Below are 25,820 nucleotides of genomic sequence, written 5' to 3'. Positions count from 1 at the left end.
GACTTTTTAAAAATGAAAATAAATAATATTATATAAAAGAATGAATTACAGAACAGGAAAAATAAATTACAGAACATGAGAAAAAAGATTAAAAAACATGTACACTAATAAATTACAGAACATGTACACTAATAAATTACAGAACATGAAAAAAAATTACATAATCTGTTAAATATAATAAAATTTAATACTCAAACATAAAATATAATAATATTATTTAACTCTTACGATATTGGATAATATTGGAACACATCCATTAAAATTGATCATTAAAAAGAAATTCCTACACCAAATCATGTGGATCGTACAGGCCCAAGAAATTTGAATCATGTACTCAGGCCCAACAATGAGCTGTTTACTTAGGGCTTACAATTTCGGATATAGGCCCTGTTTGTATAAGAGAAGCAGAAGCTGCTTCTAACTTCTGCTTCTCTTGACCTGTTTGTGTAAAGAAGTAGAAGCACTTTTAAAAAGCTGAGAATGCTAACTTCTCTCTCACAGCTTCTGCTTTTTTTCCAAACACTTTATTAACTTATTTACTTCTCAGTTCTGCTCCACTTCTCTAGTTTAAGCAAGAAGTCATTTCTTTTAAGCTTGCCCAAACGGCTCCATAGTATAGAGTGACACAGCGGGTTAAAAGTTTTAGGCAACCTGAAATTTTAATGAGAATTAAAATTTTAATGGGTCAAAATATCCAATCTTACCCGCATTATATGATGGTAACCCGAATCAGCCGGACACCCGTAATATTTAGGGGTTTTCTCATAAATATGCAAGCCCAAAATATCTTTTGTAAGAATACTATATCTTTTTAAATATTATATAAAAATATTAAACTTTTGAAAATATTTGCAAAAATAGTGTGTGCAACCATATGCAACAATATTTGCGAACTCAGGCAATCATACTTGCAATTTTTACGGGACCAATTAATTAAAATTGCATCTGGTTTCATCTAGTTGTAGATCGTATATTTTCAAATATTTTTTAAAAATTAGTATTTTGCAAATATTTTCAAAAAATGGTAAATCGCAAAAAAATTAAAAAAACCGTATTTCTGATAAATTCCATTGATTTATCCGAAACTATTTTTTTAATAATAAAAAATTATAATTTTGATCTAAATAAATTAATTTTATTCAAATAAATATTTTTTTTATTAAACTTAACTAATAAATATTATAAATATAATATAAATATATGTATTTTATATAAACATATATATATATATATCTACTTCTATATATTATATGCCGACTAAGGGCAAAAAGAGCACAAAAAAGGCCCGTGAAATTACTAGCTTATCCCTAAATATTAGTGTATTATTACAAAAAAGCCCTGCTCTGTTTATAATTGTAACAGTCCGAATAAATGACCGCAGGGAAAAGAATCGGGCAACTCAATCGGGCAAGGTTGAGACAATCAAAGGTGTACAGACAACTTGATTTCTCGGCTAATTGTTGAATTCAATCGTAGAAAAACATGAGTCACAGAAGATGAGAGGGAAAGGTAAGTGCTCAAAGTTTATCAATTTCTCATTATAGTTGATGAATGTATATTCGGCCTGATGAGTTTTCGTCATCACAAAATCTGTCCTCTCATTGTAATTCTAATTTCTTTTGTTATATTTGTTGTTAGGTAGATTGTGAATTATGTGTTTTATTATGTATTGCCCATGTTTCCTTGTCTTTTATATATTTGGGAGCGTAGTCTCTACCTCAGTGTCGATGGGTGATGTATCTGATAACTCCAACAGTGGAATGACAAAACCAAGGGAGGTTCACGCACTGCTGAGTTGATCAGTCCAAAACATATGGATATTGAAGGATACAAGGTTCAAAGTGAGATGGTGATTGAGGGTTTCGATCGGTTGATTATGGGTCGGGAAGAGAGAAAAGAATCAAGAGGGTGTTCACCTGAGCCCGCATTTTGTGGTATGGCAAATGTGCAGTTATATTGTTTAGCAATATGGTTTCCCACTATGTTTGTAGTACTTATTTTTTTACTTTTTGCAGATGGGACTTGTGAAGATGTTATTGTGACTGCATTGAAAGGTTTTACAAATAATGATTTTGGGATAAGAATTTTTTTAGAATCTAAAATGCATGATTGTGCAGATTTGTAGTTTCAGACTTCGGGATTTTCTTTCATTTTTGATCATGTCATTATTATATTAGTCAGGTATAAATTTTCCATGCCTGAGATAAGAGATGTTATAAAAATACTTGTTATAGCATTTTGCTCTTGGAGGTATAATGGTGCAATTTGAAGTTCAAGTTGTACCCCTACACTTTTGGCCGCTAAATGTTTTTGTTTTTGTTAGGGTGAAAGAGTGAGCTTTCTTATTCTTCCGGCTTATTTTGACCTTTTCCTATGCACATAAGTTCTGTATTGAATATCCTTGTATTCTTCTTTACCTTTCATTTATATATTAATTTCATTTCGTGTATATGATTGGTGAACATCCGTCTGGTTATATATTATCGGAGGAAGAATCTTTGTGTATCTGCATGTGAGAAGCACGGTTGTATCTGAGTATTGGTTATACTTTGAATTTAGTTAATTAGTTTAGCTTTAGCACTATAGCTAATAACTTATGATTTGTGGGATTGTAAGAAGAGGCGTTGCAGACATCATTAGCAAACATCGTTGCTAAATTTTGCATCTTGTCATAGGTTGGAGGGCAGAAGATGTATGAGAAAGCACGGAGAGGCGAAAGGATTGAACTTGAAGCACGAAGGATTTCAATTTTCCAGTTTGACGTGGAGCGAAGTTTACACGACAGGTAGGCAAAAGTTTTTGTTAAAGCTATAATAATAATATTGTATAATGCCTGTGCTCCCAAAGTTAAAAATGTCTAGATAATCTAATCTTAACATAAACATCCCTGAGAATAGTTTTATGCCCGTAAATTATATGCAGATCTCGCACTTACTCTGAAGATTATTTCAGTCACAAGTTAAGATTAATTTTCCGGTTCATAATTGATTTTAGCTAATCTCATACATAATTCTGTGCAGGTCACAAGGACTCTGTTTCAAGTTTGGCTTTCTGTATAGATGGATAGCTTCTTGCATCTGGGAGCCTTGATGGAATTATTTAAGTATGGGAACCTGCGGAAGTGCACACTTGAAGGTTCCTGAGGTAGCATTCAGGTCAGAGTCGTATTCCTATTCGGTACATATAAAGATTATGATTGACAATATTAATTTGTGGGTCAGGTGGCATCCGAGAGGACACTTGATTATGGCTGGTTCAGAGGATTCAACTGTTTGGTTGTGGAATGCTGACAAGGATGGGTGGCTTAACATGTTTTCAGGTCATACAAGTAGCGTGACATGCGGGGAGTTCAAACCTGATGGTAATTCTTATATATTGGTAATATAATGGCTCTTTATGCTTTTATTTTTAAAGGCAGTTTGAAGCCTTGCAGTTGATAGTCTGACTTATGACTGAAGAAATTAGAAGAATCTCGTGCTCAGCTTCAACAACTACAAAAAGAAAAGGTAAAGTTTCTTATGAATGACCTTGTATGTGCTCGGTGAGTCAGAAAGATAATTATTGTCCCTTCTTTTTTTGTTAGGCGGAGTGAGAGGTTGAAAAAAGTCCTTGAGTTTGTGACCACAATTCATGATCTTTGTGCTGTCCGCGGAATAGGCTTTTTTTAGTACTGTGATTGAAGTCCATCCAAGCCTTATGATACCAGTGGCGTGCAATCTAAAAGCATTAGCAATGACACTTTATCTCGGCTAGATACGAGTGTCCTGGCTCTGCGAGAGGATAAGTACAAAGGTTGCATAAGGTAACAAGTATTTATACACAACTATATTAGCTGCAACCTTTTCTCAATGTAAATTTATTACTTCATGAATTACAATCATTTTTATTAGTGCCCGTGATGTTTTTTAATCCTTTTCTTTTTGGTCCGCGTATGTTTTTATTTCATCTCTTTCGACGAGGTCATGAATAAGTTTAGACGACAACTTTGGTTGTATTTATAGAGTTAAAATAAAATTAATCTTATAAAATGTAGATTTAAAGTTAGAAATTGGTAAGAGAAAATTTCCAAGTCACGGTAGACGTCCATAAAATTAATGCCAAATATATTGCACTTTTGGCATAAATAATATAAAAAGACTAAATAGACAAGTTGTACCTTAGATCTAATGGTGCTTTCCCAAACTTAACTGATTCATTAATTCTTTATCAAACTTATGAAGTTGGCGGGCTAATTAAAGCACACATGTCCTTATAGTTGAACTCCTTACTGATTTTGCGTTCAGCCCCTTTAGGCTTAATTGAGAAGGACACAAATGATATCTTAAATCATGGAGCACCTGACAAGATTGACATAATTGGTTTGTCAGTATTTTTCTTTAATTTTAAATACACTTCATATACAACCTTCTTTTAAAACCATGCAATCACTTTTCAGCCCGGTGGTGGGCAGAGATGATAAACATCCAATTATTTTTTCTCTATTTAAATTCTTATATTGATAAATTATGATAATTGTATTGTTGTGGTTTGAAATGTAACTCCCATTTCGAGTAAGTGTAAAGATGTGGAAAATAATAAATGACTTGTAATAATGTATGCTAACGATCTTGTCAAATTTTAGAGCCGAGGTACTTTTAGGTATATTTCATAAAGAAAGTGATATTGTGTATACACATTTTAGATTACTTTACTGTTTGTGATCCAACATGTTCTGTTTTTTTTTTTAAGATTGTAGTAATTATTTTAAATTATGTTTGTCACATTTTGTTCCACATTTATTATAATTTATTTAAATACCAAATTTTCTTTGCACGAGATTTACTGTGATCATATGCGATATTGATAGCCTGATTATTGAAGTAAGTATTTTTCTTTCTTTCTGCTTTCTGGAACATAAGGCAATAATAGAGGCAAATATGTGTAAAATATAGACTTTTATTGAATCTTCCTTTGTGATACAATGTTCCTAATATAGTTCATGTTATCTTTGATAGATGATGGAAGAGCGCTCTCTTGTGATTGAGCTAGCTGTCCACGCTCTCTTGTGAATCACATTGCTTTGGATGATAGTCTAGAATTGTTTCAACTAAAAATCCCCAGTGATAAATGGATGTAGGGTTGCGGGTTTGTGAATTATATTATTTTGTGATTTTTGTGGTTTGTAGAATATCTTACTTAGTTTCATTTAATTGTTTGTATTATGAACATGCATTAAAATTTTGTTTAGTTTTTAAAAATTCCTATTCCTATTCATACCAAAAGTTTTTACCATTTTTCTGACCTTTTTTTAGAGCTGGTGTTCAAATATATATTGGAGTAAAAATTGAGCTGAAATAGAGCCCGTGCCTTGCACGGGCTTTCACGCTAGTATATATATATATAATATATCATATATATTAAAATAAATAAGCACAAAAATAAGTAATTAATTGGCAAAAACTCAAAACACCCATATTTCACCAAAGTATATATATTATATCTATATTATACTATTAAAATCAAATATTATAAATTTAATCAGTTGATCATGGACCTCCTTAATTTATAATCAAGTCTTATTAGGTACTTCAATTAAAATAAAAATAAAATAAAACATATCTTTTTGGCCCAAATTTCAATTTTTAATTATACTTTTGACGAGATTACCTATTCTTATCAACATGTCAAAAAATATTTATAACACACTTAATAAAAAAATATATTAATTCAAACATATTTACTATTTATTCAAAAATCTTTTTAATTAATAATACATATTATCCTAACATAGTTTAATTTTTAAAATAAATTAATATTATTAAAAACATACGATAAAATAATATAATTTATAAAGCACTTGTACATGGTACAAGTTATAAGCCGGTAATATTATGATAATTTATAATAATTAGACCTTGAACTAAATATATCTTTTTTCTCTCATTTTGAGAGTCGACTCCGGTATTAGGGTTTCAGCTGTCACTTCTACGCCTCCCAGATCTTCATCTTCTCATCAATTAACCCCTTCGTTCTCTCATCCCCTCTATTATTTTACTAGTTTTTCAATAAAACCAAGATCTAATCTTGTTTGAGTACCTTGTTATCAAGGTTGTGTGCCCATTGTTTTGGGATATCAGCCCATCTTTTTGGGATGTCAGTTTTGTTATGTTTTCGTATTTTTATGTGTCTTGATGTGTCGTTCAATTATCAATCTGAAAAGGATTTATACGGTATTTTGGGAGATCGGTAAGACTCGCATCGATTTCGAAACGATGGTGGATACCGCAAGAGCTCACCTTTCACAACAAATAATTGTTCATGTTTTGGGGACGTTTGGTGCTCTAGGATCAGTTGATTTGACTGATAGTTCTGAACATTGGGCTACAGATGATGCTTACGTGAAGGTCAATTGCGAGACTACTAGTTTCATAACTGATGTAGGTTGGATTGCTCGAGATATCGTTGTAACACTTTTTAGATCAAAGAATATGAATATTCTATTTGTTAAGCGATCTGAAAACAAAACGACTATTTGTTTAGTTCGTTTTTTGTTTCACAATCAGATTGTAGTTGATAGTTCGGGGTTTGTCCCGGCTGGGTTTGCGATTCGTATTAATAAATCCTTTGTTTGTCAAAAAAAAATATAATATATGTTATTTGTAACTGATATGCTGATAAGAGATTAATGTTTGGTTTTTATTACTATCATATTAAGATTAATTATTTATATTATTATCTTGAAATAGATAAATAAAAAATATTATATTATATCTTAAATTGATTATAAATTATAATTTATTGTTAAAATTAAAATTTATCCTAATATAGTTTGTCTAAAATATTTAGACTTGTATATACTTTATAAATGAGTATATATATTGTTCAAATTATTACATATAATCCTTAAGCTGATTCTTATGCAAGATCATGCAAACTCCTGAAAATAATTAGCTCAAACATGTTAGATACCGATAACATGTCATGCACAAAAAATGTATTCAGAAAATAAATGATAAAATTTACTCATTCATCCCAAATTTGATGCGACCGGCTAATGCTTACAGTTCTGGTCAACCTTTGAATGTATCCAGTGTATTTTTATAAATTTTAATAATATTATCAATAAATTATATATATATATATATATGTGTGTGTGTGTGTGGGGTTTTATATATTTTACAATATAAAACAACAAAAGCTAGTATTTGTGAACACTTCAAAATTATCAAAATATAAAAAATATTTATCACTCATACTATGTAATAACTGTAGTAATATTGTCCAGCTGTACTTGTCGCGTACTTACGTTTTTTCCAAAACATATTTACAATTTTTCTAAAAGCAAATCAAAAGCTTGCATAGTAAATTTCTGCTTCTTCGTTCTCGCTTTGTCTCTCCCTCTGATTCCTCTTTTACTCATCTCTCTCCGTCTCTCTCCCTCCATCTTCTCGCTCCCTCTGTCTTTTCTCTCTCTCATACCTTCCTTCATCCCTCTCGCTCAATTTCTCTCCCCTAACTCTCTCCTCCCTCTCTATTTTAGTTGGTGATAGACTCGACGGGTAAGGGTTGTCGCCGCCGGCGATAAGTAAATTCGACAAAAGTTTGGTTCAAACGTGATTCTGAATTTTAAAATTGATGTTATTACGAAAAATTTGATTTTTGTAAATTTAGCTCAAATACGACTCCATATAATATTAATTTAAATGTTTTATATTTGTAAGATAATATATTTGTAAACATAAATGTAAAATAAAAAATATCAAAAAAACTCAATTGAACTCACAAATCAAGACATTTAAATAACTTCACTCCGAAAAAAAAGAATTAGTCTATTAATGAACTCAACAAATTTACTCATCAAACTTGAATAAGTCGCAGACTATCTCTCAAATTATTTGATTCTGTGTCACCGTTTATACACTAACTGCGAGTTATTCTGATTTTTATATGTATGACTGTTGTTACGGTTCACAGAAAAGAAACGGTAAACGTATGTATTATTTGCACGTCGCCACTTTTTATGATCAATGTTAATAGAGGACGATTAGCGGCAGCAATTGACTTGAAAGTCGTATCAATCATTTTTCGGTATTGACGTGTGAAGCAAAGCAGGTTCTTAATATTTTTGTTGAGCAAGTGATACTATTCGTTTTACAGATGAGCAGTGTTTCCCATGTTTATTGTCCTGATACAACACACTACATCGTACCATCTTTTCAGCCCGAGAGAGTATTTGCAGATGATATTGATGAGCAAGCAGAGACGGGGCTGGAGGGCCCTCTGTTTATAAATTAGCATTACACATAATCTTATATTATTTATATTTATAAAATAAAATTATATCATTTATTATAAATTTTAATAATATAGACTCTGATGTTTAACAAATTCTTTTTATTTTTTCTGTAGTATCTGTGAGTCTCCTTATTTGCAACTAGTTCTTTCGAATCTATGTACTCAACGGCTTGGTAATTGAATAATTAAATTCCTTAATGAAACGACTGAGTTTTCTTATAAAAATTTAAAATAAATGAATTTTTATCACTAATATTATTATAAAATTTGATATATAATATTTTCAAGTTTAAATAGCATTTATATTCCACCCCTTTAAAAATCTTCCTCGTTCCGTCACGGTGAGCAAGTACGTACTTTTCAATCTCACGACTTAAAATATTTTAACCGTACAACTCTTTTTTTTTTTTGAATTTTGAGCCATGACTCATGAGCATGTCTTGAACTTCTTCCGAAATTGATTATTTATATTCTTAATATCGTATTAAGAGAAATACAAAACTATTAATCTTTATTTATTTTAATAACTTTGCTATCAATATGTTGAACTTCTCTGCATGCCAGAGATAAGGTTTTTTTAACCTTCACCTATTTTAATAATTTTGTTATTAATATTTTGAATATCTCTGCGTGTTGCATATATACATTAAGACGCTCTTTTAGAGGTAAACATTAATATTAGACTTTTAATCAAGATATGGCATGTGAAATTAAAATATTATTTGGACTATGTGATGGTTAATTACATATTTAGGTCATATTTTTATCATTTATTAATAATTTTCGTGACCCGTAACGCGCTTCTATTCCATTACAGATTTAGGGCCAGGGGTGAGCCAGCCCGGGCATGGCCAAGGCATCATCATACTTTGTAGACTATTTACTGATCATCATTGATGGACAAGAAGGAAGAAGCTCTTTTTCAAATTAGGACAAAGTCGATTATTTCATGTTAAATTATTCTCGACAATTGGATTATTTCATGTCAAGTGGTGGAGAAAGAAAATGAACCCACAGGTTCCATTGGCTTCAATCGTGTAAGGGATGTTTTTCTAGAAAAAGAAAACTTCGAACTGTCAAGACGTCGAGGGTTATGATGATTTTACGAGATAATGTCACTAATTTTTAAATATTAATAAATTCGAGCTAGAACTAATTAACACAGACATTTCACAAACGACTTGCTGAATTTTCATACTAGTTGACAGAGTTAGAAAATGATGCACGCTCAGATTTTAATTTCTTTTTACAAGACGAATTTTAATTTGACCATATCAACTTGCATGAAAAACCAGACGAGTTTCGTGACTATGTTTGCAGATCAAGTTCATGTAAACTATATTTGAAATTTATTTATTTTATATATTTATAAATGATCGAATTGATCTTCCTCCGAATAGAGTTCAGACACACACGATCAGATAAACAAGCAAAATCCTGTTGAAACACTATCGATATCTGAACACAGGGATAAGTCAAAAACGAATCAATTAACTTATTTATTTCTGTTGAAATATAAGTATAAGATCCATAAAGGGGCCTCCTCTAACACCTTAAGGTTTTAGAGAGAATGATTCTCTAAATGGTATCAGAGCTCTGATTTGCGGGAGGTCTCGGGTTCGAGTCCCTGCCACCCCCAATATTCTCACAATTTAAAATGGACATGAAGGCAATTTATACCCAAAAGTGGGCGCCCATGATCTACTCTTCAACCCAAATAATGAGAATTTAAAATGGACATGAAAGCAATTTATACCCCAAAGTGGGCGCCCATGATCCACTCTTCATGAAAGCAATAAAGTTTTAGAGCAATTTTGTATTATTTGTTTAGGTATCTAACCAAAGAGATCTCATTATCTCTTTGGTGTAGATTTTTTAATGTTTTGTTTTACTTAAGTTTTATTTTACTTCCGCTATTCTTTAAGAATTATATTATATTTATATCTTTTTCTAATATTGAGTTTGTTGACATTTTCCTTTGTCATTTTAGATAATTCGATTATTTTTATGAACTTATTATGTTCTTTTATTTTGTTGTATTTTTCAGGATACTCGAGTGGAAGGAAGAAGGAAAGTTGAACCTCTTATGGGTGTTTTCTTATCGAACATTAAAGTTTTATTGTCTAAGCGTCCCCGGTCATCTTTGCATGTCCGAGGGTTAGATGGTAAACTTTCTTGAACGAAAGGAACTCCTGGCAGCAGCTTTTGTATTCTGATACGATTCGTTATACGAGAAAGTATCTTGTGACAAAAAAAAAAAGTTTTAGAGGGAACGGTTCATTTCAACTTTTGAGATAAAGTCCTAATTTCGGAATAGCTGAGAACTGGTCTTTTATGAACTTGTATGATCTCTTAATAGCAAATTATGGAGGCCCATTTTTGAGCAATTGCAAACGGATATGGCTATTTCTATGCTATATGCTATATCGAGGAAATTTCATAATTTAAAAGATGTAAAAGTAATTTGAAATGTTTGTGTTTGTATAACTTTTTGATATTTTCTATTAATTATGTACAAAAATCAATATAATAATAAAATAATATAAATTATTGAAAAATAATAAGTTATCAAAAAAAATTAGAATTGTCATATTCTCACGTCTCACCTTGTAACTTTGAATCAGTTGTTTCCGACCTGTAGAATTGAAACCTAACAAAAGAAGCAGTTTAAGACTAAGGTGGTGTTTGGATGGGTTTTTAAGTTATCTACCCGAAACAATTTATTATTTTCGTTTGTGTAAAGAATTTATATGTCAATTTCTGCCTTATAAATCAGAATATGAGAAGTTAAAATCCTACCTTTATTTAATGACTTTTTTATTTTTGAAATTTGATTTTAAGAAAATATAAAGGACCACTTTAAAAGTTAATTTATAATATTTTATATTAATAACTTTTATACATGATAATTTGTTAATGTCAAAAAAAATTATCCAGATACATAAAATAAAAATTATTTTTCACCCTACTGCTAATTTATAAGCATTAAACACTTCTTTTAAAATGAACCCTAAATTTACCAAATTACCATGCATGCATAGAGCTGTAACTTATAAGCCTATAAATAGTGGCAATGTGTATACCACAAACACACAAGCAATTCACCAAAAGTAGCTCGGTAAATGGTAATGGCTGTCCAAGGTCTGTTTTCAAGCTTCTTACTTGCTGCACCTCCCCGCATTCCTCCTCTTCCTTTTGCAAGAACTGGTTCCAAAATTTGCGCAACTAAACCCGTTCAATGCATCAAAACAACTGATGTCCCGCATCAAGGTTCTGGCTCCCGAAGAAATGCTAACTATCCACCAAGTTTCTGGGATTACAATCTAATCAAGTCACTATCCAGTGATTATAATGTACTAATACTCACTCATCCTAACCCTTATTTTAAGTCCCATTCTACATTTATATGCAGCACTTATAGACACATAGGCACATGCTAAGCGCTAAATTTAATGTATTTAGCTTGTTTTGATTGATGGAGCTTTTGTATATGCGGGGGTCCATCATTATTAATAAGTACTCGTAGCTAAGCAAAATGAGTTAAATACATGAAATTTGGTGTTAAGCATGTGTCAATGGGCATATCATAGAAAAACCATAATATATATTTATGCGTGTTTACTTTTGCAGGAAGAGAAATATGTAAAGCAGGTGGATGAGTTGAAGGATGATGCGAAGCTTCTGATCCATGCAGACACGGAAACACCATTGGCCAAGCTTGAGTTGCTTGACTCAGTGCAGAGGCTAGGGCTGAAGCATCTCCTGAAGAAAGATATAAAGCAAGCAGTTGATGCTATTTATAATAATAGCGTGGATGCATGGTTGAGTGATGATCTTCATTCAACAGCTCTACGATTTAGGATTCTTCGGGAACATGGATATGCAGTGTCGCCTGGTTTGCAAATGCTACACTTTGTAACACACCACACTAGTAGTATTATCTATCTATTTCTTGTTATGGACTTATTTCTTGTTATGGACGTACAGATGTGTTCCTGAGGTTCACCAATGAGGAAGGAAACTTCAAGGAAAATCTTTGCGGGGATGTGAAAGGGTTGCTCAGCTTGTACGAAGCATCGTTCTTTGGTTTCAAAGGCGAGGACATCATTGATAAGGCCAAGGCCTTTTCAACAACACACTTGAAGAATGCTGTAGAAAGGGAGATATCGCCAGACATGGCAAGAAGAGTGAACCATGCCTTAGACATGCCTTTGCACTGGAGATTAGCAAGGGTTGAGGCAAGATGGTACATTGATACTTATGAGCATGAGCACAACATGCTTCCGAATTTGCTTAAGTTAGCCAAGTTGGACTACAACATAATCCAATCGGTTTATCAGAAGGAAGTCAGCAAATTAGCAAGGTACGAATTAATCGAGTTCATTAGGAAGTTTTTCATGCGATAAAAAGCTTGATTTTGCATGATTTGATATGGCTTTTCCTGTCCTGAATCACTTAAACAGTTGGTGGGTAGACATTGGTTTGCAAAAGATGACCTTTGCAAGAGACAGGCTAGTAGAACATCATTTCTGGTGCAATGGAATAGTTTCGGATCCTGAGTATAGTGATTTTCGAATCATGACAACCAAAGTGATTTCCTTGGTAACAATCATTGATGATATGTACGATGTATATGGCTCTTTGGATGAGTTGGAGTTGTTTACAGATTTTGTTGAAAGGTTTGTCTTCATGGCCCCTAGCTACAATACTAATTACCTACTTGCTTACATCCTGAGGCTGGATCTAGGATTCAAATCCTGTGGGCACCAAGTAAATTTTCGGAAAACACTTATATATTTTTAAATTTTGTGGAGACATTTCTATAATTTTGTAAAATTTAGAATGGTTAAAAAATATCAAAAAAAATAATTAGGCGGGACACATGTCCAATGCCTCTTACTAGATCCGCCCCTACATACATGTATTTTAAGCAATTCCATGCACATCTTTAACTAACCAGACAAATTTTGCAGATGGGATATTACTCAAATCGACAAGCTCCCAATGAACATAAAGACTGTTCTTCTTGCAATGTTTAATACCACAAATGAAATCGGATACTGGACAATGCAAGAGCGAGATTTTAACATCTTGCCTTATTTAACCAAACAAGTAAGAGATCGAACACAGTCTATTGTAATATATATTGGCTCCCTGAAACTTATTCCATCTTCAACTAATTATGCAGTGGGTAAATTTGTGCAAATGTTATCTTAAAGAAGCAAAGTGGTATCATTCGGGACACAAGCCCACGTTACTGGAATATTGGGAAGTTGCCGCAGTTTCAATTGGAGTACAAATCCTGTTGTTCTGTGCTTATTTCCTAACTGCCGAGAAGATTAATGTGGAGGCTTTAGATTACGTAGACAAAGTTCCTAGTATCATGTGGTGCCCCTCCATGATTGTTCGGCTCACCAACGATTTGGGAACATCAGCTGTAAGTAACTGAGTCCCACCACTATCCTCACTTTTGTTACTTTTCCATTCTTACTTTACATATTTTCTTAACTTCCGTAAGTGCTTAACCCAAATATAAACATCTGGGTGGGATGGAGGGAGTATATATATGAACAGCTCTGCATGATAATCACACATGTACAATACTTTTAATTTGATACATGTACTAATTAATTTTAGGCTGAAATGGCACGAGGAGATACTCTGAAGTCAGTCCAGTGCTACATGAATGATACCGGTGCAAGTGAAGAAGTGGCGCGAAAATATGTTGAGGAAATGGTGCATGAGACATGGAAGATTCTGAACAAAGATTTGCTGGAAGAGTATCCTTTCGGCGAAGTATTTGTGGCCGCCAATCCGGATATGGCGCGGGCAGGGCAGACCTTCTATCAGTACGGAGATGGACATGGCAACCCTCAACACCGGACCAAGGATCATTTGAGTGCGTTATTGGTGGAACCCTTCACACTCTGAGCCAGTGATGGAAACAACTGCAGCTTGGCTCCTATGACTTGTTGTAGGCCACTTTATAAAGCCAAATTCATGTCTGCAGTCAGTACTATGAAATAAATCCCATCTGTATCAGATTTATTGTCATTTTCTATGAATGATTCATGTGATTTAGATGGGCTCCTGATGACTTGTTGTACGTCAAGTTATAAGCCCAATTTCATGTCTGCATCAGTATTATGAATACTTTAATCCCATCTTTATCAGATTTATTGTCATTTTCTATGCCTGATTCATGTGATTTACATAGGCTTCAACTTTAGAGTTTCTGGGCGGGAGGGGGTGCATGATATGATTAACATCATTTATCTAGAAAAGTAAGGAAAATGCCATGTATCGTTCCAAACTTTTCCCAAAATCTCACATTAATAATAATGAATCCGTGTGCACATCAATCACCCAATAAATATTAGTCACTATATACGCTACATGGGGAAATATTTTGAAAACAGATTTTGGGGTGTGTATAAAAATTTATAATATTATAAAGGAAAAGATAAAAGCTGAACTTTTTCTTAACTTATCTGTGATATTGAATATATATTAAATATATAATTGTAAAAAATTTAAATATGCTCTTTTTTTAAAAAAATAGACTCTTACTTTTTTATAATAAGGATCGCCAAACATGCTCAATATTACCTACTTATCTTGGTTATCCAATAATTTTGAAAAAAATGATCTCAAATAATTTGATCAAAATTTACATATATATTATATTTTTTAAGATCATTATTAAAATATATTTTTAAAAGAATAACTTTAAGATGTAAATTTACTAATTTAAAATTATAGAACCATTATTAAAATAAGCTATTTTGGTCAATTTAGCCATTAAAATAATATAATTAATTTGTAACAAGAAAATTATTTAACCCTAAATATATATATTAAAATATTCACGAAAATTTGTCATAGTTTCTTTAAATTTTCAAGATATCTACAGAGATTCACTAATGTTGACGCTTTCGACCCAAAAATTAATTGTTCAGTTATAGAATATATTTGGACTTTAACCTCTTTTACTTTCTCAAACGGAGCCCAATTTAAACATCGAATCGAGATATAATAGAAGTAAAAAAGTACACGAAGCCGAAAGGAATGTAGAGTCCCTTTCTGGTCAGAAAGAAACGAGGAAGGATTGCAAAATTTAATTCTGCGCGTCCGATGTGAATTTAATTCATAAAATATAAATTTGTGAAGGAGTTCTTCAAAGTCAGGTTAATCTGAAACTTATCAAAAAGAATCGTGTTGTAGTAAATTATTTAAGATTATTTATATAATATATAATAGAAGATACTTGCAGTTTATATTATTCATGTATTATTTTTAATTTCAATTAATAAATATTTTTTTCTATTATTAGTTAATTTATAAAACTAAATTAGTATAAAACTAAATTAGGATTTACTTCTTTTTAATTTTAAAAAATATTTATCCTACAAATTATTTTTATTCAATTTCAGTTGGAATTAGGTGTGTTACATAAAAAATTCAGATAGAATTTGTACAGAATTACGAAGGTTAGAATAGTAATAGGCCAAACAAAAGTAAAAGTATATAAATCGCAAGATCTCGAAAACAAGCAATGTCGATCTTAAACGCGATATAATAATTATGCTATGCATGAACCTCTAGAGTTTAAGCGAAACAAGGAAACAAGAAACAAACTCTCCATCATCCAGCGCTGTTTTCGTATTAAGTTTAGGCTTCACTTGTTTTGAAACTTTCAAACCCTAACACGTATTCACTCCTTATTAGAACAACCAAATCTCCATACTATTCAAAACAAAACAAAACAAAACAAAATTTTATGGTTTTTTTATATGTTATGGAGACGAGATCTGCCAAGAGGAAGAAGCTTCTAGATCATGTAGATGATAATGAATCAGGCGAAGATTATTTAACAGATCTTCCTGATGCGATTTTGCATTACATTCTTTTTCTTCTGCCGATTAAAAATATTGCGCAAACGTGCGTTTTATCGAAACGGTGGAGACATATTTGGTATTCTTTTCCGGATCTTGATTTCACCACCGTCAGGCAGAAGGAAGGAATGAAATTTATAAACGATGTTCTCTCGATACGAGAGAAGCAGCATTGCTGTTCGGATATTCGGGTGCTTCGAGTAGGCGGTAGCTTCGTGTGTTCGCAGCTGAATAGTTTGATACGGCGCGCGGTTAAGTCGTGCAATGTGCAGCATCTTGAGATTGACGTTGTGACCAATGAGTGTTTTAACTTGCCACGGAGCGTGGCGAGGAGTGATTCGTTAAGGATTCTGAAGATGAAATTGTTAGGACAGGGGTTTAGATTGAGTATTGTGAGAGATGGTTTTCAAACGTTGGAAACCTTGTCTTTGTCGAATGTGGTTTTTAATGAGCATCCGAATGTCGTTATGGATCCTCTGTCATTTCCGTCACTTAGGAAGTTGAGTATGGAAAAGTGCAGAGGTTTGAGGCATTTGAGAGTTTACTGTCAGACACTTGTGAAGTTTAGTTTATCCGAATGTTCAGAACTAGACAATCTTGAGATTAGTTGCGCGAAATTGGAGAAATTGAGCGTGTCTAGATGCTTTAATTCTGCAAGTAGCCGTAGTTCGGTTAAGATTGACGCTCTGAAGCTGGACAGAATCATGTGGAAAGGCAATGCTATTACGGACCACAGTTCGTTACACAACTTACGATCCTTGCAAAAGGCTTCTGTTTGTTTTGAGAGTGTGACAGCAGCACATCTCACGAGTATGTCCAAATTTTTCATTGGACTCTCTCAATCCAAGTGCCTGAAACTCGAAACACCCTGTTTTGAGGTACCCGTATGGTTTCTTTTAGAATTTTTTGCTATTATTTGTTACCTGGATTGCTGGAACATTGTAAGTGACATATAGTTTAATCTTCAGCCGTTGGATGAATATCCAGCGGTCGTAATTATAACTTTTTAATTTTGCGGTTAAAAGGCGCTGAACTTGATAAAAAATGTTATAATCCTGACTATTCATCCAATTGCTGAAAAACAATAAACCAGTTAAGAGGTTTGTTTTATCTGCGAGACCATGTTTTTTCTTACTCAAGTTGTGAAGCTTTCTGCAACATGTATGCAGCTTCTGTCGAAGAACAAACACTTTGCAGGGGTAATATATGAAGCTTTCGTCAATCTCAAATCGCTGGAACTTCATACGAGCAAAATTCAAGAATTAGCAAGCCTGTTTCGATCTTCCCTGTCTTTGCACAAACTTATTATTAGTATCACTAGTGACTCAAAGGTCCACAAGAGTATCGCGAGCACTGTAAGCATTACTTCTAATTCATCTTATTGATTTAACGACAAATTTATCTAACAACAGAATTCAAGTATAATATAACTTTATAAGACTCTGCTTTATTATCATATGCAGCAGTCGGACAGGAACTTGTCTAGTAGCTCTAGCGACGAACGATACTGGAAATCGCAAAGTCAAGCCTCTAAACCATTTCTGCATGAGCTAAAAAGTGTCACGCTCCATGGAATTTCAGAGAGCGAAAGAGAATTTAGTCTAGTAAAATTTCTACTAGGGAATACTCGGGTTTTGCAAGAGATGGTCATTAGCTGTGCAGCAGGGAGAGGCTGTCGTCGGCTTGAGAGAATCGAATCAAGGGTTATGCAATTTTATCGAGCTTCTTTCGATGCAAAAATTGTATTTCATTAGTCTTTTATAAACTCCCATAGGGTGATTGTGGATTTTCTCCATTCTACGAATTAATATTTATTGCAGACTGACAATTCACGAAGGAGTTTCGAACCCAATTCATGAAAATGAGGATGAAATTTTAAGTTTTGTATATTTATTAAACGGGTTAAAATTACATGATTCAAATGACCCTAAATTAATAGAGCCAGTGCCTTCAGTAACAGAAACCAGAAGTAGAATACCAGTTATTTATTATGTTTCTTATGTATTTCTCAGTAACAAGAATAAGATAAATATAGTATCTGATTTTATGTATAAAATGCTTGAAATGGTTGTGAGGAATAAAGGTTAATTTTTTTAAGCTGACAGATGTATGAGAGTTGGAATTCTAAAATTGATTTTGGTTTGCCAAAAAGTAAATGGCTCTGATACCTAAAGCTTAAGAAAGATATGCAGAATGATTCGAGTTTTTTTTTTTTGCTAAATAGAATGATTCGAGTTGTATTGTATATTCATCAGTTGTGGTATAGAAAGAGGAAGAACCACAAGAGGAACTAAAGAATGATCTGGTTTTTGGTTTGTTTGATTAAGTTGAGTTTAGCAGAGTGCTATATCTCCTGTAAGTTGAGTCGTTGAAAATGATTTTCCTTGGCAGTTTATTTTTTAATACGTGAATATGTTGCATGAAAACGTGAATAAAAGCATGATCGATTTTTGAATGTAACTCCATCATCTATGTTGTCTCGTTGGAAAGTAAAAGATAAACGAGTTCCGTGCTAAATTAAAAAAACGACAATTTTAAAAAAGTGAAAAATATGTGAATGTGTAACATAAAAATGTGAATAAAAGTAAAATCGGCATATGAGATGCACGAAAACGTGAGTAAAAGTAAGACCGATTTTCGAATGCAATTCCATCATCCATGTTGTATCTTGTTAAAAAGTAAAAGATACACTAGTTCTATACCAAATTAAAAAACGACAATTTTAAGAAAGTGAAAAATACGTGAATGTGTAGCATAAAAATGTGAATAAAAGTAAAATCGGCTTCCAAAATATAATTTTGTCATCATGTTTGTATTTCGTTTTATGTCTTTTATTAACGGTAGATTTCCTTCCTTTTTCAAACTCATTCACTAATTAAATTAATTAACATAATTTTTTTTCAAAACAATATTTTAACCCAATATTTATTAATGTTATTAGCAAGTCATTATTTTAACAGAAATATGATATCCAGCCTTCGAATACAATTTTTAGTTAGAAATATTATATAGAAATACATATTCCTCCTTATGTTCACCTTGGTTCTTTGTATTGGTAAACAGGACTGAACACACATTTTAAAATTATAAAAAATTATCTCACAAATTATTTTAATTTTTGCTGAACAAAAATTTAGTATTTAAATAAATATAAAAAGAAAGATTTTTATAAAAAATTATAGAACTATATTTTATATGAATCTTAAAATACACCAAATAATATAAAATAATTATAAAAAAATAAAACAAAAGTCTCTTGATAATTTGTTGTACCGCTACTCCCTACGTCCCCTTCAATTCTTTACATTGGATGGGGACACGTAGATCAAGACAATGTATAAAAAACGAGTAAAGTTAGATGAAAAGTGGGTAAAGTAGTGGGACCTATCAATATTTAATAATAGATTTGAGATAGTGGAGGAAAGTAGTGGGTGTGATAGTAGTTTTTATTGTTAAATATGAGATAGTAGGAGAAGATAGTGGGTGTAATAATGAGAAAAACTTATTATTTATAGTAGCGTAAAGAAATGAGAGGGACATCTCAAAATAGTACCCGTAAAGAAATGAGAGGGACAGAGGGAGGGAGTATTATTTTCTATTTTTTAACTACGCAAACATTCAACTCCACCAAACTTTTTCTTCCCAACGAATACATTATATAGAAATAATCAGTGTTCTAAAAATCCCCGATTAATTCCCTGTAAGGTCGGCCACCGATTCGATTTCTGAAATCCGATTAATCCTTATATATATTTCTTAATCGAAGTATATATGATAAATTATTAAAATTAAAATACTATATTATTCTAAATATGAATAATTATAGAGTTTATGAATATAATAAATATATTAGTTACTAAATAACTAATATAATAATAATTAAATATTAAATAATATTTTAATATTAAAATAAATCCGATTTTCATTCCGATTAATCCTTCCGATTTTTGATTAATCCCTGAATCGGTAACTCAACCGATTAGGTCCGATTCCCGATTTCTGTAACACTCATATAGATACAATATTTCCTCCCATATCAAATTTTTGCATAATTTACAAAATTTCCTTGAAAAATATAGAAAAAAAGAAGAAAAAAGAATGGAGCACAATGATCGAGGACAAGATTAACCCATCTTAATCACAACCTCTGTTTCTGTACTAAAAACCCTAAATAACCGGCTTCATGTTCGGTCCGTACGCTAAGTCACTCCATGCTGTTTTGTGTGGACAAAAAACAGCTCTGTCTTAATTAGAAAAAACACGTAAAATATCTTTCAAAAATCTTCAACCAAATTTTATAATAATCTTAAGAGACTCTCTCCCTCTCCTGTGATATATACACACAGAATCGTATATATACATAAGAGGGGACATTTAGGTTGGTGTTTTTCGATGATTTGTGTTTGTTTTTTTGTTTTCGGTGTTGTTGATTATTTTTTGTCTGGTTGATTTTCAGGTTACAGAGAGACGAAGATAATTTTATATAATAAACTCAACAATCTGGCTCTGAAGAGGTTAGATATGTGTTGTAAATTGTATTGATCTTAGGGATTCTATTACATGATTTATTGTTGTTGTAAATTGTAATGATCTTAGGGATTTAATACATGATGTGTTGTGAATTGTATTGATCTTAGGGATTCAGCCGTTGATTGTTTTCTTGATGCTTTGGCTTTAGAATATGTTTAATGCCTATATAGAAAATTGGTTGTGTTAACTGTTGATAATATCCCAATTTCCAATTATTTTGTTTCGTATGATCGACCTTAAACACTGCTTAATAGCAATCAAAGGAACAAGTAAAGAGACAAATTTTCTTGCATCTTCAGCAGCTGAGCTGTTAAGGGACAATTTTGTAGACATCTCTTATTTATATGTAGTTGCTAAATGTCTATATTAAATTTTGTGCGTGAATTTATTGACTTAAAAATGAAAACCATATTGGTTGTTTCGAAAAACTTAATAGGATGTTTTTGGGAAGTAAGAACCCATTTCCAGCATGTAGTTTATGAAAATTAATACAAGCAACCAACCAAAACATGTTTTATAATTTTTACCTTACCTAATCCTAAAAAACTAAAAAAAGATCACAATTAGGATGTTTAATGAATTCAAAGTTTAGATACTTTGGGAAGTAGATGCTATAATACTTGGTTATGGTAATCTATGTTACGTATTTGTCTTGCTTTTGCTAACCTGGCATGTTTCTGTTGCTTTGGATCATGCATCAGGTGGTCATCGTTTAATTCTGTAAGGATCAAAAGTATATAGCTACCAAGAGTATTCTTTCAGTCTGGCCAGCTCAACAAAGTTAAATTTTTCTCGCTCCTCTAAGAGGTTGTGGGGGGATCACGAAAGTGTGATCTTGCTTTGTGTTATAAGGAGATCTAGATCATCAGTTATTTGGAGACTGCATTGTGTCTTAATGGGTTTATCCCTAGACTATGGCTAATATCAACATTAGATCTATCTGTGGTAGCTTGTGAAGGAATCAATATCATTCTGAAGAGACAAGATATTTGTTTCAGGCTTCTGGATGTATTGAGCAGCTAAGTAGATTATAACGAAACAAGTATCCCTGTGGTGATGTATCTGGTGCAGTTCTGACAAGATGATTGGATTTACATGCTTTAGTGGCCACATTTATTCCTCAAAACCAAAGGTGAGACTCAGTTTTTTTGTTTGATGATCAAAATTGAACCTCTTAACTGTTTACAACAATGTACGGAACAGTTAAACTTCATCAAATACGCTCTAACATCTCCGTCGAACTCAATGATAATGAACTTGCTCATATTCCTTTTCTTGTCTTCGTTTCATACTGTCAAATATCTTTCTGTATATATTTATATAAGCACTAATGATTTGATTGTCAAAAACTTACTTTTGACTTATATAGCTAGAAATAGATACGTAATTCTAATCAGGCTAATGCATTGTGTTGCCTTTCCTTCTATCTATTTCGTCCTTCTAATGCATCTCTTTCATCCTTCTTATGTTTCAATAAATCTGAGCTACAACACTGAACCACATTTTGACTTGTTTTATTTATATAATCATATTAATTAGAGAAGAGGCACACTCCCCTCCTTTGCAGTAGGTATTTCATTACTCTGTCTTTCACTTAAATCAGATGATAAACGACTTACCGGAAGAAGCAATGCATAAAGCACTGGAAGATGGCATTCACAATCATGAGTTTAAAAACAACAATTCATTTAGTGGGAAACCATCGGATTCTGGGGCAAATGAAGATGGTGTATGTATTACTGCTGATCAGCTTACAACTTCATCGTCCATTGATCATAGCTGTAGATTTGATGAAATAAGTAACAAGCGTATGGATGAAACAAAAGATGTGGCTTATACTACTCGGATAAAGAGAAGCCAATCTTTAGGAAATGAGCTGTATCGCAAGGTAAAATTTATAGGTGTTCCTTACTCAGGAGAGGACACAGACCAAGGGTTTTCTGTTGATGGATCCAATGATCGAAGTGGCTCACTTCTTTCATTTGGTGAGAAGGATCATGAGGTTAGTACATCTGAAAAATTTCCAGAAGCTTTACATTCTGTTTCTGTCCAAGTGAGTTCCGATCTGGTACGTGATGGATCAACTTTGTTCATTGGAGATCCCCAACAAAAAGTTGAATGGCCCGATATCTCTGATACACAGTTTCCTGGTGACTGTGGCAACCATGCCCCATGCAATCAGCGGACCGCAAATGTTCTTCCAAGATCATATTCTTCGTCTGACGTACTTGCTTATGGGGGACATACTAAAACTCGATATTCTGTTCCCCGTGCAACATCTTGTGCCTACCTAAATGCTTTAGATAAGCAGGAAGATATGATAGCACACAAAATATGTACGCGTGCAAATCAAGATGGCGAAGAAGATGATAGTGCAGAACATTGTGAAAAAACAATGATGCAGGACTCCGCTAATGATGGTTATGATGGTTATAACTATGTTGGTACAGCCAAAGATTGGGTACTTCCAGATGAGGCAAACACATCAAAGAATCAGTTAGACTCTATGGTTGATACTCAGGAAGAACACCCTCCTAAGGATTTTAAGATAAAACGCATTGAGGAGTGGGTATCAAATCTACAGCATTGCAGCCCTTCAGAAGAAATATATGATCTGTCCACAACATGTGATTATCCAGCAGATACTGGGAGCAATGTGTCTAATGGTTTGTCACCTACAAGACAGGATAGCAAGAGCACACCTGAGATGGATACTGTCAAGAGATATATCTCTTCATTGAGTGCTACATCCACTAGTGCGCAACTTGCTAACCATGGCTTAATTGCGATACCTTTCCTCAGTGCTTTTGTAGGCCTAAAAGCACTTAATTTGTCTGGAAATGCTATAGGTTTGCATCTAATATATCGTCTACCTTCCGTGTTTGCTTTTTATTATATTGTTGTCTCGCAAAACATTTTGTAATTTACTTACTTTGATATCGACTGATCTCTCTTAGTGAGGATAACAGCTGGCGCTCTTCCTCGAGGACTCCATATCTTAAATCTGTCGAAGAATAGCATTTCAACAATTGAAGGATTACGAGAACTCACACGACTTCGTGTACTTGACCTGAGCTACAATCGGATATTGAGGATTGGACATGGTAAGACCTTCAAAGTGCAACTTGTAAACGTTAATCTAATGAATTCGGTCACTTATAAGAACTTGAGTTTTTTATTGCAAGTAGAAGTACTTTACTGACTCAATGGACTTTTTTAATGCTCAATTCGTAGTTCACCAACAAATGATATATGAGATTGACCCAATGTGCGCTTAAAATGGTTCCTCAAATAATTCTTATTTCTTCATGCTTGGGTTTATATCTGCCTTGCAATATTATTTATTTAGAGGATAACCTTGATATTGGCTACTGTTTGCTTCTCGTATAACTGCTAATTGTGTCTTAAAATATATCTTTATTTCGTACTATGTGTGCTGATCCTATTTTTTGCACAGTGTCATATTTGTCACATCTCACTAGTGTATACAGAATTGTGTAAAGGAATACACGTCTATAACTTTTAATACAGTTTTTTTCTATTACTTATAAGAATGCATACTAAAGATTATAAAGCTGTATATTTTGGTTAAATCCCTCACCAAACTTGACCTGTTATCTGTTAGGCCTAGCATCCTGCTCTTCCTTGAAAGAGTTGTACCTAGCTGGAAACAAAATCAGCGAGGTTGAGGGTCTTCACCGCCTTCTGAAGCTGAATGTCCTTGATTTCAGATTCAATAAAATTTCAACCACCAAAGGTCTTGGCCAACTTGCAGCCAACTACAATTCCTTGCAAGCAATTAGCATAGAAGGGAATCCAGCTCAGAAGAATGTCGGGGATGAGCAACTGAAAAAACATCTGCTAGGTCTTCTTCCCCAGCTAGTTTACTATAACAGGCGTTCTATCAAAGCGGGTAGCACAAAGGATTCAGGCTCAGCTAGATTACATCAGTTCGACCGTGGTCTTAGGTCATCAGAACTTAAGACTGCACGATCTCACAAAAAACCACCTTCTGTGATTCATGGTCGAAGAAATCATCAAGCAGTCACCCAAGTAAAACCAACTAGGGACAAACATGGACGCTTGCCTCCTAGTGGAATGAAAACAGTTTCCAGAGCAAGTTTTTATGATTTCGGCAACAGGGGGATCAGTTTCAAGCCAGATCTTGGAATGCATAGAAGTCGCAGCATGGGACACCTTGGAGATCTTTGAGCTATAAAGCCTGAAGATTATGGTTATTTCTTATCATGGCTGAGAGCAATGTCAGCTGGGCCTGGATAGTAGTTAATTTTCCTTTTCAGTAGATAGGATATATTACATACTATTAATTGTATTGTTTCTCAGTAATGATGAACTTTCACAGATTGTAATTTGTTTACAAATTTGAAACAATATTTTGCTCAAGTGCCGGGAAAACAATTAAAAAAAGCAGATGTTTTACTGCATAAGTGCCTACAATTCTTGAGTTTTAAAACCAGTTGAAAGCAATTGAAAAGTAATAAAGTACTTCCGTCATGATACTAATGAATAAAGCACTTGAATCCCGGTTTTAGTATGAAAGTATGCTGGAATTACATTTATCTCTATTTAATTTTTATGAAGTTAAAAATATCAAGGACGTAAATTTCTGAAATGGATGTTTTTCGATGACTACAGATGAGAAGATTATATCAAAATATACAAGTAAAATGTTCTTTTATGTAAATTTTAGTTATAAAGTATTGATTTTATAGCATATAATTTTCTTATATACATTAATGATTGGTCAATTATTTTTTGTTGAAAAATGAATGATTCAAATCACTAAATTCGAAAAATTGCATATTTATTTATAATACTAAATATTTATATCTTGAATTTTTGTATATTACAAATTTGAGGAAATTGAAAATTGTTCTAGTGTTATCTCTAATGTCTCCTCTTTCAAATATATAGATATAAATAAAAAAATAAAATTATTTTGGTTATTACTCATTTATTTTTTCCTCTTAAAAACTTGGATAAATTCATAATATATGTTTGTGCTGGTGTTCAATTCTGTGGCATCCTCGTGCTTCAACTACAATAAAACATATTGACATGCCGTGTGTCTTGGGTCTTCGATTGTCTCCTTATACTTTT

At 32.8% G+C, this 25,820-nt stretch overlaps 3 protein-coding genes and 1 long non-coding RNA gene across 9 annotated transcripts; all 4 read left to right on the top strand.

The window, feature by feature from the left end:
* The first annotated feature begins 1,353 nt into the window (after positions 1-1,353).
* LOC108216122 (uncharacterized) lies at positions 1,354-5,274 on the top strand. Of its 4 annotated transcripts, XR_010290884.1 has the most exons (9): positions 1,354-1,509; positions 1,757-1,934; positions 2,016-2,054; positions 2,676-2,785; positions 3,021-3,144; positions 3,222-3,361; positions 3,434-3,506; positions 3,584-3,802; positions 4,995-5,274. It is a non-coding gene; the product is annotated as an uncharacterized LOC108216122 (long non-coding RNA). The 4 variants fall into 4 exon arrangements; XR_001806040.2 differs by having other exon boundaries at positions 3,222-3,506; XR_010290885.1 differs by having other exon boundaries at positions 3,021-3,155; positions 3,222-3,506.
* A 6,079-nt stretch (positions 5,275-11,353) lies between these two features.
* Positions 11,354-14,466, top strand: LOC108216085 (beta-bisabolene synthase). Its single transcript, XM_017388760.2, has 7 exons — positions 11,354-11,627; positions 11,905-12,169; positions 12,262-12,637; positions 12,738-12,953; positions 13,248-13,386; positions 13,463-13,711; positions 13,912-14,466. The coding sequence occupies exons 1-7, from the start codon at positions 11,397-11,399 to the stop codon at positions 14,203-14,205; spliced, it is 1,770 nt and encodes a 589-aa protein (XP_017244249.1). The 5' UTR covers positions 11,354-11,396; the 3' UTR covers positions 14,206-14,466.
* A 1,501-nt stretch (positions 14,467-15,967) lies between these two features.
* On the top strand, positions 15,968-17,923 carry LOC108217520 (putative F-box/FBD/LRR-repeat protein At4g03220). Its single transcript, XM_017390347.2, has 3 exons — positions 15,968-17,047; positions 17,339-17,524; positions 17,633-17,923. Exons 1-3 carry the CDS (start codon positions 16,055-16,057, stop codon positions 17,921-17,923), a joined length of 1,470 nt encoding a protein of 489 aa, XP_017245836.2. The 5' UTR covers positions 15,968-16,054.
* Positions 17,924-20,349: 2,426 nt separating this feature from the next.
* On the top strand, positions 20,350-25,103 carry LOC108218510 (uncharacterized). 3 transcript variants are annotated; one of them, XM_017391481.2, is made up of 7 exons: positions 20,350-20,547; positions 20,626-20,683; positions 21,401-21,506; positions 21,698-21,831; positions 22,303-23,548; positions 23,657-23,803; positions 24,325-25,103. In XM_017391481.2, exons 4-7 carry the CDS (start codon positions 21,781-21,783, stop codon positions 24,909-24,911), a joined length of 2,031 nt encoding a protein of 676 aa, XP_017246970.1. In that variant the 5' UTR covers positions 20,350-20,547; positions 20,626-20,683; positions 21,401-21,506; positions 21,698-21,780; the 3' UTR covers positions 24,912-25,103. The 3 variants fall into 3 exon arrangements, with proteins under 3 accessions (XP_017246970.1, XP_063947875.1, XP_017246968.1); XM_064091805.1 differs by having other exon boundaries at positions 21,401-21,598; XM_017391479.2 differs by having other exon boundaries at positions 21,401-21,831.
* Positions 25,104-25,820: the final 717 nt, after the last annotated feature.

The sequence above is a fragment of the Daucus carota genome, chromosome 4, assembly GCF_001625215.2.
Source record: "Daucus carota subsp. sativus chromosome 4, DH1 v3.0, whole genome shotgun sequence".
NCBI classification, from domain to species: domain Eukaryota; kingdom Viridiplantae; phylum Streptophyta; class Magnoliopsida; order Apiales; family Apiaceae; genus Daucus; species Daucus carota.
Note: the sequence above shows the minus strand (reverse complement) of the source record. Positions and strands in the feature narration are given on the sequence as shown.